General features: G+C 38.1%; 3 protein-coding genes across 5 annotated transcripts in view; all 3 read right to left on the reverse strand.

The window, feature by feature from the left end:
- dtx1 (deltex 1, E3 ubiquitin ligase) overlaps positions 1 to 302 on the reverse strand; it is a 37,252-nt gene extending 36,950 nt beyond the window's left edge. For both annotated transcript variants that reach the window (XM_072434020.1, XM_072434019.1), the window contains exon 1: positions 20 to 302. The gene's annotated coding sequence lies outside the window, so the exon portion shown is untranslated. The remainder of the gene's footprint in view (positions 1 to 19) is intronic.
- A 605-nt stretch (positions 303 to 907) lies between these two features.
- On the reverse strand, positions 908 to 8,541 carry slc20a1a (solute carrier family 20 member 1a). The gene is made up of 11 exons (XM_072434021.1): positions 8,448 to 8,541; positions 7,260 to 7,844; positions 7,052 to 7,192; positions 6,879 to 6,964; positions 6,703 to 6,799; positions 6,078 to 6,197; positions 5,407 to 5,598; positions 2,525 to 2,996; positions 1,826 to 2,011; positions 1,572 to 1,656; positions 908 to 1,365 (listed from the first exon to the last, which is right to left on the reverse strand). Exons 2-11 carry the CDS (start codon positions 7,603 to 7,605, stop codon positions 1,210 to 1,212), a joined length of 1,881 nt encoding a protein of 626 aa, XP_072290122.1. The 5' UTR covers positions 7,606 to 7,844; positions 8,448 to 8,541; the 3' UTR covers positions 908 to 1,209.
- A 3,167-nt stretch (positions 8,542 to 11,708) lies between these two features.
- Positions 11,709 to 14,699, reverse strand: vgll4l (vestigial like 4 like). Of its 2 annotated transcripts, none has more exons than XM_072433653.1 (5): positions 14,539 to 14,699; positions 13,058 to 13,181; positions 12,731 to 12,974; positions 12,298 to 12,379; positions 11,709 to 12,166 (listed from the first exon to the last, which is right to left on the reverse strand). In XM_072433653.1, the coding sequence occupies exons 1-5, from the start codon at positions 14,603 to 14,605 to the stop codon at positions 11,877 to 11,879; spliced, it is 807 nt and encodes a 268-aa protein (XP_072289754.1). In that variant the 5' UTR covers positions 14,606 to 14,699; the 3' UTR covers positions 11,709 to 11,876. The 2 variants fall into 2 exon arrangements, with proteins under 2 accessions (XP_072289754.1, XP_072289753.1); XM_072433652.1 differs by having other exon boundaries at positions 11,709 to 12,169.
- Between the last annotated feature and the right edge of the window lie 2,419 nt (positions 14,700 to 17,118).

Consider the following 17,118-nt stretch of genomic DNA (forward strand, 5'->3'; position numbering starts at 1 on the left):
GAAGTATTTTCATACACACCTCTTGTAGCTCGAGTGGTCCGATGTTGGCGCCGAAACGTCGTTTTTATTCCCGTGTGTGGTGCTGCGACCACATCAGCTTGTTGGTCCGCGGTTAAAGTGAATGCATGCCCTAGTTTCACGGTTCAACTGAACAGGATGCATAGATGACCAGTTGTAGTTGCGCACTTTTCTCTGTGATGCTTACATCATGCATTTGTGGAGTAAATGCGCATTTCTTGTTGCTCACAATTACGCACGGACGTCCAAGCGCACCTGTAAGGATCCTATGATAGGGACGTCCCCCACACCGTCAATGTGACGAAGGAAAGGCACTTTCCCGGTAGATTTTCAAGTTAAAGCTCAAATAAAAAAAAAGAGGTACGGCTTCCTGTCATGGTTAATGGGTCACGTTCACGTTTGAAGCAAATGTTTTATGTTGAAAATGTTCACAATTAGTAACACATAACAGAGGTGTCCTTGACAAATTCAAACAAAGACTGACGTTTGTGTGATCAATCCATAAAAGTACCTATCAACCGAACACCAGCACCACCTGCTGTCCAGCACTACTCATTACACTTGTCTAAGTAAAGGATAAGATGAAAACTTGTATTTACTTTCTGTATTGGCTACATTTACTGTGTATCCATACGTCACAGACAAATGTTTGGCAATAACAAAAGATTTTTTTTCTAAGCATAAACATTGAAAATATAATCAGTAAAATGTTTTATTCACAAGGCTTCAAGCCAGATTTTCTATATTGATTTTTAAAAGAAGTATTTTATGGCAATAAGTTCAAGGGCAAAACTGGCAAATGATACAATCTTTATAATGAGTCAGTGAGGTAGTTATAACTTGGACTGCAGCGCCCTCTACTGGTGTATCATAATCAATAGCAAGATGCTCTTTGATCCCAAACTGTTTATTATTCAAATCCAGGTATCGCAGCCCAGTTGCTAATTGCTGCCTTAGAGCGGATTAAGTTTAAAATATAAAACAATTTCAAATTGAAATACAGTGAAATACAGTGAAATCATTCATTTTCATTAGAAAATATGTACAAAATCACAAAAAAATATCAATTATAATACTTTAAATGGCAAATTGTTTTATAATGTGAAAACTAAAATAAACGTCCAAACACAAGATTGAAAGAATCAGTCAATATACATATATTTTTTAGTGTAGTAACAAAAAGACTATTTTTCACAGGATAATGTATATGAAGAGAGCCATGATGGCGGCACTGATAAGTCCTGATATGGGAACAGTGACAAACCACGCAATAAAAATATTCCTGAAAAGATGCCAGTCCACTGACTTCCTGGAGCGCAGCCATCCCACAGCCACCACGGATCCCACCTGTAAACACACGCCTGTGATTAACTGCCAGGCAACTGCTTTATTTAGTCCGGCAATTACACATTTAAAGACATATTTAACCATACACTATACAATGAAAGACACAGTTATATGCAGAACCAAAAGAAGAACTTAATAATCTTATTTTAGAAGAACTTAATAAGCTTATGTTAGAAGAACTCATTTAACCTTAACCTTAAGTTTACCTTGCAATGCGTTGTGCTCACAGGAAGACCAATGTTTGATGCCAAAACAACAGTTAAAGCTGAAGCAAGTTCAATGCTGAAACCACTGAAAGAAGACAAATAACACTATGTTAACAGAGAAGTCACACCTAATATTCAGAATAATTTAATCAGATTAATCAAAAACATGTGTAAAATTCAACCATCAGAATTAGAATCAGAATTACTTTTATTAGCCGTAAGCATAAGCATAAACCACAATCAAGAAAACAAACCTTGAAGGTGTGATTGGGGTCAGGTCCTTTCCCAGGGTCTGAATCACTCGTCGCCCCAAAAGCCACAGCCCTGTGCAGATTCCCACTGCTCCATATAAGAGCAGCCAGATGGGTGTGGGGCTATTGGACACCACAGAACCACTCTCATAGAGAAGCCACAGAGCTACCAGTGGTCCGATTGCATTACTAAACATAAGATAACAGACAGACAGGGTAAGTCTCTTTGGATTAAGGATTTTCACAGTACTCATACCAAACACCATATCAGTTGAAGGAACTGTATGTAAGATTTTGACTTATCTGTATCTCCGAATATGAAGTAAACATGTTCAAATCAAATATAGCTTTTACAGATAACCAGATGCAATGCTGATTTATTCTCAATTGCAAGAACATTGGGAATACTGGCCAAGTCTTTATGTTATGTTGGTTCTCAAGACCATTATCCAATCAAAAAACAGAATGAGCCTCATTTGTCAGCCTCTCATTTGTGTTTCCAGTTCCAAAACCTGAAATCCAGTTGGTTTAAACCTATGTGTCACTACCTAAACCCCGGCACCTGCACCAATCACGAATCAGCGCTTGTGTGTGTGTTCTGCAGGTTAAAGCACTGGCAAAACAGGCTCACTTGTGATTGTTGTTGTGACAACATACGCTTCCTTCAAAATTCTGGATGCCGACCATAAGAGACTGACTGACCTGACATCATTCCCTCCGTGGGCAAAGGACCCAAAGCAAGCCGTCAGCACTTGTAGAAACCGAAAAAGCTGAGAAACGGCAGGTTGGTCTATCTCCAGCTCGTCCTCGTCCTCCTCCGCGGGCTCTTTCCCCGTCTCCACAGCCACATCCCCGGCGACGCTGCCTGTGGTCACTGATGAGGAGTAGCTGCTGTAACTGTCCACCCTGGATCTCCTCTGTAACGTTCCGTCCACTGCGTCCTTGCTCTTGGGGTCCCCCTGGATGCCGTAAAGGGCCATCGTGTAGGAGGTGTAGCTGTTGTTGCGTCGCATGGGCCGCTCCTCCGTGTCGCTGTCCCCGATGCACTCGCCCACTTTGGCCTTGTGCAGTTTGTGGAGCAGGTCTTTGTAGAGTCCGGAGTCTTTGTGGATGGAGTGAGAGCGGCCGCTGTGAGGGTCAGTGAGCACCATGGAGCCAAGCGAGCCATTCAGCCCTAAAGATGACATACATTAAGATAAGATAAGATATTCCTTTATTGTCCACACATGGGGAAAATTTCATTGTTGCAACGCAGGTAGATACAGAGGAAAAGAACAGATAACTTATAGGAAGTTTAAAAAACACTCTCAATAGAAGAACTCTTATAAACAAAAACTCTTATAAACAAAAACTCCTATAAAAATAAAAATAAATAAATAATATAAAAATAAAAAAACAGCTAGTAATAATAATAATAATAAACACTCTATTCTCATCAGTTATATGCACATTAGAGTAGCAGACTACCAGGATCCTACTAACAGTACTGCAATAGTACACAATAACAATAACTATTACTACTGCTCCTGTCGACCCTTTAAAATGTTCAAAATGACTGGATGGAGCCAAAATGAAGTAGACCATAATGCACTCTCCATTATTCATCAGAGTAATAACAAATCATTTCAAGTCTTTATAACAAATATATGCAACATTTTAGAATGTATTCTTCTTTTTTCTTTGATTCTACAAATGATAATAAAAAAAGACTTCTCTCCAGCCTCAGAACTGTATTAAAAAAGTATCATCTGCCATAATAATAAACACTTTCTCTTGTTTATTATTTATGTATTTGTTTAGTTAGTTAGTTAGTTAGTTAATTGGTTGGTTGGTTGGTTGGTTGGTTGGTTAGTTTGTTAATTAGTTAGTGGGTTGGTTTCTAGGTTAGTTAATTTATTGGTTAGTTGGTTAGTATGTTGGTTAATTGGTTAGCTACTTATGTAGTTGGTTTGTTAGTTGGTTGTGTAGTTAATTACTTGGCTGGTTAATTAGTAAGTTGGTTGGTTAGTTGGTTAATTTGCTAGTAAGTTATAATTAGTTAGATGGTTGGTTGGTTGGTTGGTTGGTTGGTTAGTAAGTTGGTTGATTAGTTAGTAAGTTGGTTGGTTAATTGGTTTGTTATGTAGTTGGTTAGTTTGTTGGTTATTTAGTTATGTGGTTGGTTGGTTGGTTGGTTGGTTAGTTAGTTTGTTAGTAAGTAAGTTGGTTGGTTGATTAATTTCTTTGTTTGTTTGTTATGTAGTTGGTTAGTTATGTGGTTGGTTGGTTGGTTGGTTAGTTAGTTGGTTACTCCCATAGGAAAAACAGGGGGAGCTACTCAAAACATCACCAATGTCCAATAATACCACAGTATCAAAACATAAAAAACACCATGGTCAAAAATAAACACAAATCATCTCCTCCATCGTTTGATCTCCAGTTAATTTTTTATCAGTTTCACAAATATTATACTGTGCTCGCACAGCAAGTCCTGTGCCTTATCCCTCATGTACGCAGAATGTAAGATATCAGAAAAACTGTGATAAAAATTATACGAATGAGATATCAAAAAAGAAATACTGATGAGTTCAATTACTCAAATGTAAACTTGTCATAGAGTATTAAATCCAAAATAAGAGTGGCAGCTCCAGACTCGCTTTGGGGGGAGTCTAAGGGGGTGCTCACATGGTATTTAAGTCCTTTAACAACGCTGTGCCCGCCACTACCATTACTGTTTACTTTGTTGTTCTGAACAGACTTATATTCAGTATAACACCCTGCAGTGATTATAAACACAGATGTGCTGGTTCTTGTTTCATTGTTGCCTCATTTTGAACACTATTGAAAAGTTGACTGTTGAAAGTTGACCATTTTAGTGAAAATTGGATTGTCCATTCGAGGGGACCTGGCACAGGCCCTCTTAAAACGACCAGGGTTGATGACTAAATTTGAGTTTCTTGAAATGTTTATGGTCTATAGGGGAAAGAATCATGGGCTGTTAAAATACAGCTGCATGGCTAAAAACATACTCAACTACAAGTACTGCTGCCAAAATGCTACTTTGAGTAATATTTTTCATTCTTACCTTTTACCTTTACTAAAGTGCAATTTTAGCGGAATTATGGATCAGCCTTTGTTACAAAACTTGATCGATTTAACAAATTGTTCAGAGCTAAAGGAAATCAGAGCAGGCGACGCAGTGTTGTGTTTGTAGAGGAGTAAATACCGCAGTGAGACACCTCTGGATAAAGACGATTGGGACTCGATGGACTATGATTTTAAAAGTAAATAAGATTATACTTACAGGTACAGTACACAAGTACAGGTTTAAGAATCTACTCAAAAAACTAAAATTACTAAATAAATCTACTTAATAACAGTAACTTAGTATTTTGTAGTGTTATTTTCTACAACAATAAATCAGACAATTAAAACTGATACTACAATAAAAGTTATAGATACAAATAGTTGTGCCTTAGAAATTGTTATTTTTACATAAATCATTGACAATATATACAGGTATATGTAAACAAGGAATGAAAAAGGCCTGTCTTTGTAAAAGTGTAATGTTATTTTCCATCATTGAAAGTGTGATTGATACTCACCATTGCTGAGATCTGAATCCTTAGTCTCCATGTCAGTATGGTCCAAATCTGTCTCTTCAGAACCGCCCAGTTTGAATGCGACTTTCTCACTTTCAGCCGGTGGTGTTTTAGGAGGAGGTACGGGAAGTTCCACCGTATCACCGGGACTCTTCTCCATCAGCGGAGTCTCACAGGGAGCAGCCGCTGTCTCTCCTAAAAAATACTCACATTAGACATCTATACCACCAGCAAAAACTACCATTCATCCGACTCCTCTCAAAATGATTAATACCACTTTCAGTTATGCAGTAAATCGCTTTAAAATACAAAAATGCTATTTAACTTGATGTTACACAATAATCATTTAGGTAAATAGTAAGTAAACAGTTAAAAGTGCCAGTTGAGTTTGTCAATAGGGGAAGCAAACTAATGCGAAAGTTGTATGTTTAGATGTGTTCAATAAGTGTTGCCTGGTGGTGGAGTGGTTGAGGCGGAAGCACACATGCCAGGCTCCATTTAGCCGGTCCCAGTGTCTGACAATTTACTACATGTCCTCCTTCTCTCAACCCCCTTTCACGCTAAAACTATCCTGTCTGATAAAGTTTAAGGGCCAAAAAATCCTTTAAAAAAAGAGTTAAAAAACAGTTTTGCTATTTAAATATTCATTTTAACAAAAACAATACAGCACTTACGTCTTATTTTCTTCTTGAGCCGTGGACACACCACAAACCAGACTATGAGAGCAGTAACAACGGCAAAGCCCAGTGAAATACAAGGGGTTCCCCACCAAGGGAATCTGTCAAAACCCAGCACTGAACATAAAAAGAGAAGTAAATACAAATATGCGACTGGTTATACAATTAACTATAATGTTGTGTTGTTAAAGAGGAAAAGTGATGACATAAATTCATTTGGTAGCTGTCGTTTAAGATAACCTCATGTGACCAAAATCATATCAAAATGTGCTTTCGGTTCAGTTGGTTCATCAGTATCAGTGCAAGTACACATTGCTCCTCTCTGATAGTGACCAACAGATCAAGCTTGTGGAGCAGTGATAAATTCCACAAGAGGAACAGTCTGTTACTTAAAACACACTTTACCTATGCAACTTTGTCTGCCTTTTACACAACTCTGACGACGCGGTCGTCTTACGCGGTTTGAATAAACATGTTACTGTTGACTTAAACATTTTACTGTTGATTTAACAAACCTGCTCCTATGACTGTTTTAGATACACCAGACGAAGTCTAACATTTCTTGACTTCTTTAAGTTAGGCGTTGACAACAGAAACAGAAAGAGTATCTGGTGATACTCACGTGGTGCGCCTGTAAACATGATGGAGAAGAGGTTGACGCCCATAGTGATAGCGTAGAAGATAGGCAGGGCTCTGAGGCCATTGGGAACAGGATCCTCCTGACAACACGAGCGTGTGTTCAGTCAGAAACACTATCATATCTTATTCAGATAAAAACAAACAAATCTAGGGCCTTACTTTATTCAGAATAAATTTACGAACAAAATAGAAGAGTATGGCTGACATAATGCCTGAAAGTACAGGCGACAGGAACCAGGAGGCCACTGGGAAGAAAGTGAACAACAAAAAGGATTTTCTAAAGTTACTCTGAAAAAGCCAAATATTTATGTTAGTGTTATTAGTATATTTACCAATCCGGAGCAGCTCCATCCATTTGACCCCTTGATGACCTCTGGCCACCATGGAGAAACCAATTGTGGCTCCAACAATGCAGTGTGTTCCAGAGATGGGGAGCTTCAGGAAAGATGCCGTCAGCTGCCACACAGCCGAGCCTGTGGGGCAAAAACATGAGCAAGACCACTACGTAACTGTCCTTTTGAACAGTACAAATACACTTACCAAACATCGCACTGACAGATCCTGCCATCAACACATGTTCAGAGCCGTTGTACATTTGGACATCTATAATGCCTTTGCGGATGGTCTCGCTGACTTTGGCCCCCAGCAGCACTGAGCCCACAGTCTCAAAGATGGTGGCCAGGATACAGGCCTGCCTCAGCGTGACCACACCAGAGCCCACTGCCGTCCCAAAGGAGTTTGCCACATCGTTGGCTCCAACAGAAAAGGCCAGGACAAACGCAATGATGAAGCCCAGTATCAACAGCCACATGTAGCCGGACATGTCCTGTGTGGCCAGTGCTACAGTTGTGGCGGTGGCAAAGGCTGCTAATGTAGTCATATCCATCTTTATACAGTAGTTTAATTTAGAATCCAGGAAATGTTTTAAATACTATGAGGTATTTCGTATGTATGAATAAATAGCAAAAGAATATATGAAAAAATAATTAAAAATGAAAGTGCAACTGCTTAATGTAGGTGTGATGCTACGTGGATAAACATAGTTCATGTGTGGACTTCATCATAACTTTACAAAGTATAATGGCTGGAACGGTATCCATGGTTCAATGGCTTTATTGATGAATGCTGTTAAAAAAAAAAGGAGAAACCGTAATTGTGATTAGAAATGTCACGTCAAGATTTATTACAACTATGTAGATAAAGTCATATTTCCTAACACAAAGTGACAGGCACTGCAGTTACATATGATTTAGTGCAGGGAAGTGCATTTAAGAGTCGCACTGTTTAGGTAATGCCACAGATATGATATCATTTATAAAAAGGTTTAACTTGTGTAAGATGTCAAAGTCAGTAGACAGGGACATTGTCCAAATGAACAGATAATAGATCCCTTCTTTAGTTAATATATTATCCACACATCTTTGTCCTCTCAGTATAGTTTGTGTAACCTACTATGTTAAACCAGTGTTTGTGTTTTGGTTAAAACATGTTACATAATTGCCGACACAAACTCTACCTCTAGTTGACCTAATTCTTCCAAATCAGAAATAAATCCACTTAAACTTCAAAGCAGTCTCAGAGCTGAAAATAATAACTCACTCAGTATAGAAAATAGCGGTATGTTAATCTTCTTAAAGTCTTGCATAATTAACATTTGATGTCTGATAACAATAGCTGAACCAAAGGGACAGGAGACAAAACAGACTATAAGAGGTAGTTTGTACTCACGTGGGTCACAGCAGAGGTCCGAGTTTGTAGAGAAGCTGCACTTGTCCAGATCTGTGCAAATGAAACGTTCTGCCGCAGCGGACACAGGCCAGACTGTGACTTTGGAGGCTTTGGTGAGTCCACGCTTTATATATCAGGCCGCTTTGGTACACGCCTTTCCACTTCGGTCATGAGACTGCTGCTGCTGCTAAGGCTAATGTTTAGCTTGTTTGTTGACACATGGGTAATTATAGTAGCCTATGTTATTATGGCTGGAAGGAAAATCCCCCAAATTCACTAAATTGGGCCCACAGTGAAACAATGATTGGTTGTCTATTTTTAAAGATTGCAAAAACTGACAACAAGGCTAACAATAGCCTTCATGTACCAACCAACATTAAACATACAAATTTGTTATTTGTACTTTTATCTTATGCTAATGTAAAGGACCTTAATTAGACCAGGATCTGACCGCGAATCAATGGTCATCACGTTGGCACCATCTAGTGGCCATATTTATAAACGCGCTTCTTTCCATTTGCCCCAAACAGATCAAATGTAAATGCGCATGACACATTTGGGCCTATATCTACCTGAAAATGTAGCTTATTCACTTAAAACAACAGCAAAAAACAAAAATACACTGGATTTACATTTCCAAACCCACTGCTTGGAAGATTCAGCCTATTAGATCATTGCTTGAATTAAAGTTTAAACATGTTTTTACAAATAGTTATTTATTTGTCTATGCACTAGTCTTTGCACAGAAACTGTTTCACCTAATTTAAAGTGTTTGTCCTAACACATTTCTCAGACAATGCATTGCTCTGCGGAAAGTGAAGCAACAGGTGATGTTACTTATCAACCCATTAGTTGTGATTTTACTGAGAAACTGGTGCTGCAGTCAAAGTCAGCACAATTGTCCTCTTTCCTAAATGCTACAGTGCTCCCAAATGTGCTGATCACTTCCTCCTGTGTACTCATTAATTAGTTCTTGCCTCTAGTCCTTCAGTCTTACACACGGCACAGTATTTAGTTGTCTATTAAATGCAACCTTTGTGGAACATTTTGACTCTATAATTACTCCAAACTAAGGCAACGATGAAGAACTTGGAGCATAAATTGATTTATTTCTCCTACGACTTATCCAAGGCAGTTATGGCACAGTTAAAATCTTAGCCAAGATTCTCTTCATTTAAACCAGATCTCTTAACACAAGACACAATACACTTTGGTTTGGCAAAGTAATTACAATTTACTCACTTTGAACTGCTTTCTATTGTTTAACTTAAGAACGGTTGTTGCACATTTTTTTCAATACAAGATACTTGTTTAGTGCAATCCCGTTCTCAGGAGATTAAAGGAGTAGAGTAATCATTTACAAAGCGCTTCTTTGTTTATTTATGGGGATTTATCTTTTGAAGAATCAGACCAACTGGAAACACTTTCCCAGAACGTTGCACCTTCTGATGCACTTAATTATAACTGCCACTGCGCAGCAAGTTAAATGTTGTTTACTCTCCGAGCTTGTTGTCATTATTATCTGCTATACTTGTATAACAAAGGCCATTTGTTAAGTTACCATGTGGGAATACACCGCCATAGTATTCCCAGTATCACAACTGTTATAATACTATGTCAGAGCAAAAGTCAGTGGTTCTCAAACTGGGGTGGTTCCGTTTCTGAGATGTATTTTGCTGATAAAATCCAGATATTTACAGATGGTTTAATCCCATTTTTGTCCTGAATTATTATTGCTTTTCCTGTCATAGAATTGTTTCCTAGTTTGATTGTATCTTGTTTTTTCTGATAAACCCACAATTTCTACGTTGGTGAGAAATGTCCAATATCTGTGGACTGAGGTAACCTTTTCCCTGTAAACTTAAGAAACACTTTGTCCTGTGTCCTTTGGTATGCCAAGTATGAGCACTCACATCGCCTCTGGATCTGTGATTTTACCTGCCGGTGTTCGGAGCGCAACCTGAGACTGTTTTTGACAATGGCTGCTATTTACAAGGCTCACCCAAGGGCCTCTAGGTGGCATTGGTGCCCCTGTTCAGGTTGCACTGTGTGAGTGGATGATGAATACACTTCATACATGTGGAAATACCAGTTTCACGGAGGGAAAATTTGATTCAGCAGTTTAATCGGTTATGCTGTATGCACGGGCTTGTTGAAACATTTGTTTGATGTCAACACAAGGCGATCTTGTCTCTTTATAATGGTATTACTCATATTGACTTGACTGTAAATGTGTTCACCTACATCAATAAGTCAATATAAAGTTGTTCTACGGTAAACCTGCTTACAGCAGTTTACAATTTTGTTGTAGTGTAGACCCTGATGTAATTATCTTAATTATAATTTTTAGTTTTGTTTAATATATATATATATATATATATATATATATATATACACACACATATATATGTTAAAAAACCTCCACAATGTCAATAAATATGTTCTATATTTTCTATTGTCATAATTTAAAGTGTGGGATTTTTGTGTGTTCTTTTATATTTAAAGTTAGACATGATAGGGCATGCAAATAAGTAACTGAAATGCTTGACTAGTTCTCATGCTCGGGCCCATATTAGCCCAACCCTTGCTTTCCCTCTTCCCTCCCTCCAATCCCTTGCCAAACAGGATCTGTAGGATCTTACAGTCATTTTCTCAGGAGACAGGAATGTCAGAACACAGGGCCTGGTGCCTGCTCAAACCTGTAGCCCACATTCCCACAAATTACCGGGAAGTGAAAAGTGTTGCTCATGCACAATATTTTCTTAACTTCAGATGCACCGGACAAATCCCAGACACCAAAAGACTCACCAGTGAAACGTGGTCATATTTTTATGTGTGGTACAAGAGTGTATGACCTTCAAAAGGTTTATAATGTTTTTGTTTTTTGTTTCAGCACTTTTGGCAGCTTTATTTAGGTTTGGATTGAAAAACCATCAACAAACTAGTAAGATTTTTTTTTTATTTTGTATGTAGCCTACTACATTGTGTTTACAGTACCCTTTTTACACTGCACATGTTTAGGAAGATTCCCCAGTTTATAAATAATGAACAGTACAACAAATCTGTGTCACTCCCACAGTAGAAATGTAAAAAAATATACAATAAGTGTAAAGGATTTTGCCAGACTCAACCGCACAAACTGAGGAATTCACACACACATTAAATGGCAAAATTGTAACATTGAAATTTCTGGTGCATTCAGTGAGTACCAGTATTGTGAAAATATAAAAATAACAAAACTGAAATGTACCACTTCTGATGTTTTCTTGACTTTTCTTTTGGCTCCCCAGATAATAATGTACCTCATGACACCACCATTTATCCAGGTGATGGTACTTCACTGAACGTTATCGGAGAGAATGCCATTACTTGACAATTAGAGTTGCATTGAAATGTTAAGAGTCACAAAGTATTTTGTCCTTGTCTGCTTTAGTGAATGGACCAGCGGTTGGAGCTTGTGGGCTCTCTGTGACTCTGGTACGGGCTGCTGTATGTGGGTGAGTGGGTGACGCTGGGGCTGCTGGGAGGTGTGGAGGAACAGGACGAAGATTTGCATTTGATCTGCTGCCACTTGTCTCCAAGGGCTTTGGCGAAATGGTCGTCCACGGAAATGCTGATGGAGAGCTGCTGCTGCTGGGATTGGGACACTTTCTGATACCGTTTCCCCAAGCTTCTCTGGAAATGCTCGTCCACCACACGATCACACGGGCTCTGGGAAGCTGCTGGAGAAAGGTTTGTATGACAAATGTGAGTTACACACTTTACTGTCATTGATGAGTCAGTAGAAGTGAGCGTATGTCTGTGTACATATCCCTCAAAGGGAGAGGCTGTCTAGTAAATACACACTGACCTGACAACATTGGCTTGTGGATGTCAGGCCTGCAGGTTGGGCTTCTTAAAGAGGACGCACAGGTTATCACAGAGGGCCGCATCTAGGTATTCAAACAAAGGTTCTTGTTAACATCACATTTATTTGAATAAAACATTGCATTCTGTAGGACACTGACTGAAAAGTCCAATTAATCTTCAGTTCTGAGACATGCTATACATTTAAATGGCTATAGTTGTGTGCATGGTAAAGTGATTAAACTGGTTTTGTTGCCCCCTACACAGACACAGGTCAAAGGCAGAGTTGTATGTTTGGTCTTGTTGATCGCATTCCTCCCTCCATTGCTCACATTTTCTACCTGAATCCGGCTGGATTGCATTGCTAGGACAAGCTTAGGCCTGCACTTGCTCTCTTTGTACAGATGGGACAGTTATACTATGAGTGTTCAAAGTACCTGGATTTGATTGGTACTTTTGGGCTTCTCCTGTGTAATTTCTGGATCTTTTCTGGGTTTTTTGATCAGTGCAAGTGGTTCGTCCATGATGGGTGCATAGTAGACATGGGGAGGTACAGGGCTGATGGGGCTGGAAGCTGGACTCCAAAAGGACGTTGGACTTTGTGGACTGTTTGATGCAGATGCTACTTGTGCCTCTCGTTCCGCTGCTTTGGCAATACTTCTGCTCAGGGCCAGCTCTCTTCTATTAACAGATAACAAATAAACAGTTGGTCAGAAATAATTATTACCCATCACAAAACACACTACAAAATAAAGTGTGCCTACCTTTCCTCTAGGGTCAGCCCTCGCTCAAAACTGCGCTTGCGTTTCAGAGGAGTCCCACTTGGAGCTCTTTGTGGTTCAGTTTGGATGTGCCTGAATCGGTCTTCGCTTCTATGATGTGGCTGGCCTGTAAAACAAGTAAAAATAGAACTTTTAATTTTGCTCATATGGCACAGTTGAAACATGCCAGGAAAATACACTATTATATCCAAAGCTGTGCTGTTTTGAATGATCAATTGATATGGCCATAATATTGACTGACATGTACTGACAGCTAACTGCTTGTTTTGATCTGTGAAAACTATTGTGCTTGACTAGTTTTCATGGGAATCACATTTGTCACCGTTAATTATGAACTTCGTTAAGCTGTGGAACTTGATTTACCAGATCAGTGAGGGTTGCAAAATGGGACAGCTGATTCAGTGTTAACGGTAAGAGTTGTTTTTGTGGCTGATGTTCACACCAAACCTAGACAATGAAGCAATCGATTATTTGCGTCATTTTATCAGCCATTTTATCACCTAAATTGTAATCAAATGGCAAGGAGCATTACAGCCAACTGTAATCTGTGGAAAGACACGCGTGATAGAAATACACACAAAATACTGTAATAATATCCATCATATATTTTAATATGTTAATCTATTAATTATTTTTAGATTTAGTAATTCAGCTTCTAAATATATTTTTCAAGCATTTCCTTTTCTCTGTGGCAGTGTAAATACATGTAATCACTCACATGAATCACCCACATGCATTAAACAATAACAATTAACAGTTTAGTGCCTTGAAACAGTGAATAATTTACATGGAAACATGAAATGTTGCCATTCAAAGGGTTTCTCACAAAACTTACTATATTCAAATTGCTCTACAAATGTGCCTCTTGTCATTAACATACACACACCGGTGAAACACATTTGTGTTTGAATGAGGCATGTCCTTTTTTATTCAAAAGAGCCACTATTCTCAAATAAACACACAATACACATTCCTATTCAGCTTCACAGTCCGACACCTGTGTCTGAGCGCTTCAGAGAGAGTGCCATTGTGGCAGAGGGAGGGGGCAGGTACTATAACCACACCTATGCTGATTTTCTACTGCCCCAGGCATAGTTATTTCTTCCTTATTAGCAGCAAGTAATACACTACCTGACCTTCTACCATGTTGCTTATCAGATTTCTGCCACAAATAAATTTAGACTCACAATAACATATGCTCTCAGTTAATAATATGACATGGAAACAAATTATAAATATATCACAAATACATATTATCAGTACATAATAGTTTTGGCATTTCAGATATGAACTTGAAGACTACAGCTAAGGAATATAATAGTTCAAAGGATCGTCTTTTAAATATATGAGCATATTTGAACAAAAAAATCTAAATACAACCAACTTTAGAACAATGTTACCCATACAAACAGTGTTGGTACTTTCAAATACACACAGTAGAATGAATGATAAAAATAACTTACCCTCTAAAATGTAGACCTTGAATCCACTGCTCATTCGAGTTATATACTGAAAGTTTGCCACGGCCATTGCTCCTGACTGCCGGATCTCACAGTACACAAAGGGCTTTAGTCTGAGTCTGTAATGGGAAGGTAATGGTCCGCCTTCACTGCAGTCAGCCAAATGTATCAGGTGAGTGCAGGTAGGAGCTTTCTTGCTGCCTTCTGATTGGCTGATGGTTGACCAATCACCTGAAGCTCAATGTTGTTTTATTCCTTGCAGGTAGAATGTGCTCCCACGTAAGCCACATTCAAAGGCAGATTCAAAGTTGACTACATTTAGACACGGTAATAATGGACAAGATTTTGAGGTTTTAATTGAATACAGGGAAATTACCATGATAATAATAATAATAATGCAATGACTTAAGCTGAACAAATTGAAGTCCATGCTCTACCCCCACATCACCATTTGACCCCCCACCCCTCATCTGCAAACTCCCCAAACTGCATTTTTTCGAGTGCTTAGCCCACCAGAGCTCCAGTCATTCCACTGGCCTGCCCATACATGTAGGCAACTGCAGCGTGAGCCCGCCTCACCAGTAATCCACAAGCTTTTGTTGATGACCAGACAAAGACACATAAGTCATGTTTATGCTGCCGCCGTGAGAACAATCTAGTTTGGACATTTTGAGATATTTGAAAACACAGAACACATGGTCACAGGAAGTAAGTGAAGTGTAAAACAGCTTGTGAAATATAAAAAATAAATTAAAGCACTATATTCTTTCTTTATTACTGTGCCACATAGACCGCCATTTGAGCAGTTTTGGGCTTAAAACATGTAATTATTTTCAGAAAGTTCTTGAGACGTCATATGATCTTGATAAACATAATTTAAATTATGTTCACATAAAACATGTTTGAAGTTAATTTAATAAACACAAATTCAACTCAAGTGTGCCCCCTGAAGGCATATATTGCAAAAACATTCAAAAATAACTAAATATCCAAAGCACAGAGTAATACAACATATAGGTGCATTCTGCACATTGTTTTGTGTACACGTATCAGCTTGCTTGTCCAGTTTTGCATTGTTTGTTTCTTTTTGTAAAACATTTGAACAATTTGAAATATCTGACATAACATTCTAGGAATTCAAAAACAGATAATCTTCCGCTCTCTCTACGGTCACTGGACTCTGTTGTTGCTTTTAAGGGTCAGCTTAAAACCTTTTTATTTAGTCAGGCCTTTTAATTGCATTTGCTTTAGGGACTGATTTGACTGTATATTGTTGTATATGTATTGCTCACTGTAAGTTTTTTTGTGTTTTTTTTGTTTTATTCTGTGTTTTTGTGAAGCACTTTGTGACTCCTGTCTGTGAAAGGTGCTATACAAATAAAATGTACTTACTTACTTACTTAGATCAAGTTTTTTCTAGTTTTTATTTCTATCTTGCTATGCTAAATAAAGGAAAATAATAAATAAATGACCACTTGTTTGATTTCTTGGATCTGCAGAGACCTTTTACTACTGTTCAGTACTTTAGTATCTTTTTAAAGCTGTTTAAAGCACATTTATAGGACTCAAAACATATTTAGTCTGTTATTTTTTAAAAGCATATTTCTGACTCCCATAACAATAATCCAATGGTAAAACTTTATACCTCTTTGTGATAGATTTCCTTGCAATTTTGTGTTGTTGTTTTTGTTCTCAGATTTTTATGTTTGGTTTTCTTATTTATGACACAAATTAACATGTCTATATTTATTTAGATTATCAATGACTATAGTATGGCATTAGAAATGTGCTAAAAAAACATGGTTGAGATTCAGTGCACACACTGCAAGTTTGTTTTTTTAAACTGCTCTTTTTGCAACCTTTAAAAACACTTTTCCTGTAGAAAATTAAGTCTACTTATTGTTCTAATTTTGCATACCGTTAAAGCATCAACAGCAATATAATCTGTTCCCCTTCTACATGGTACTAAATGTAATGTATGTAATGTATGTAATGTATGTAATGTATGCACTGTATCCACTGTATGCATAGAGTTACCTGTTCAAATCAAATCAATTTATTTTTGTAAGGCCCAAAATCACAACAACAGTCGCCTCTGAGGGCCACAGGGAGAAATGAATCAACAATGTCTGTGGTGGCGATGAAGTCAAACAATGTCTGTTGTATTGCACCATACCTGACTTCCAGGAGCATGATTTACAAACAGAGGCTCATTACAGATTCTGGTCTTGCCCGACATAGAGAGTATAGAGTGCTAATTCTAAGAGTTTCTACTTCAATCCATTACATTATTACCACACTCTATAGAGAATTTGAATTGAAGAAGGCGGTTGCGCGGGCGGCAAGAGCCATCATCGCCGCTACCTTGGCTTTAAGTCATATTTACTTTCTCGCTGGGTAAACTGATCAGTCTAATAACCTTTTTTTGTGGTATGAAAATTGGTTTAGATCTAGTTGTGTATGTATTTCTCCAAATTTCAATACCATATCAAATATCAAGTATGGTGTGATGAGAGACCAATAAAGTAAATATAAAGCATTTTTGTTAAAAATATACTGCTATTTGTATAGAATTGCAATGAT

Source organism: Eucyclogobius newberryi, unplaced genomic scaffold (assembly GCF_026437365.1).
Source record: "Eucyclogobius newberryi isolate DKJ021-1_F unplaced genomic scaffold, fEucNew1.0.hap1 SCAF_6, whole genome shotgun sequence".
In the NCBI taxonomy this organism is placed as follows: domain Eukaryota; kingdom Metazoa; phylum Chordata; class Actinopteri; order Gobiiformes; family Gobiidae; genus Eucyclogobius; species Eucyclogobius newberryi.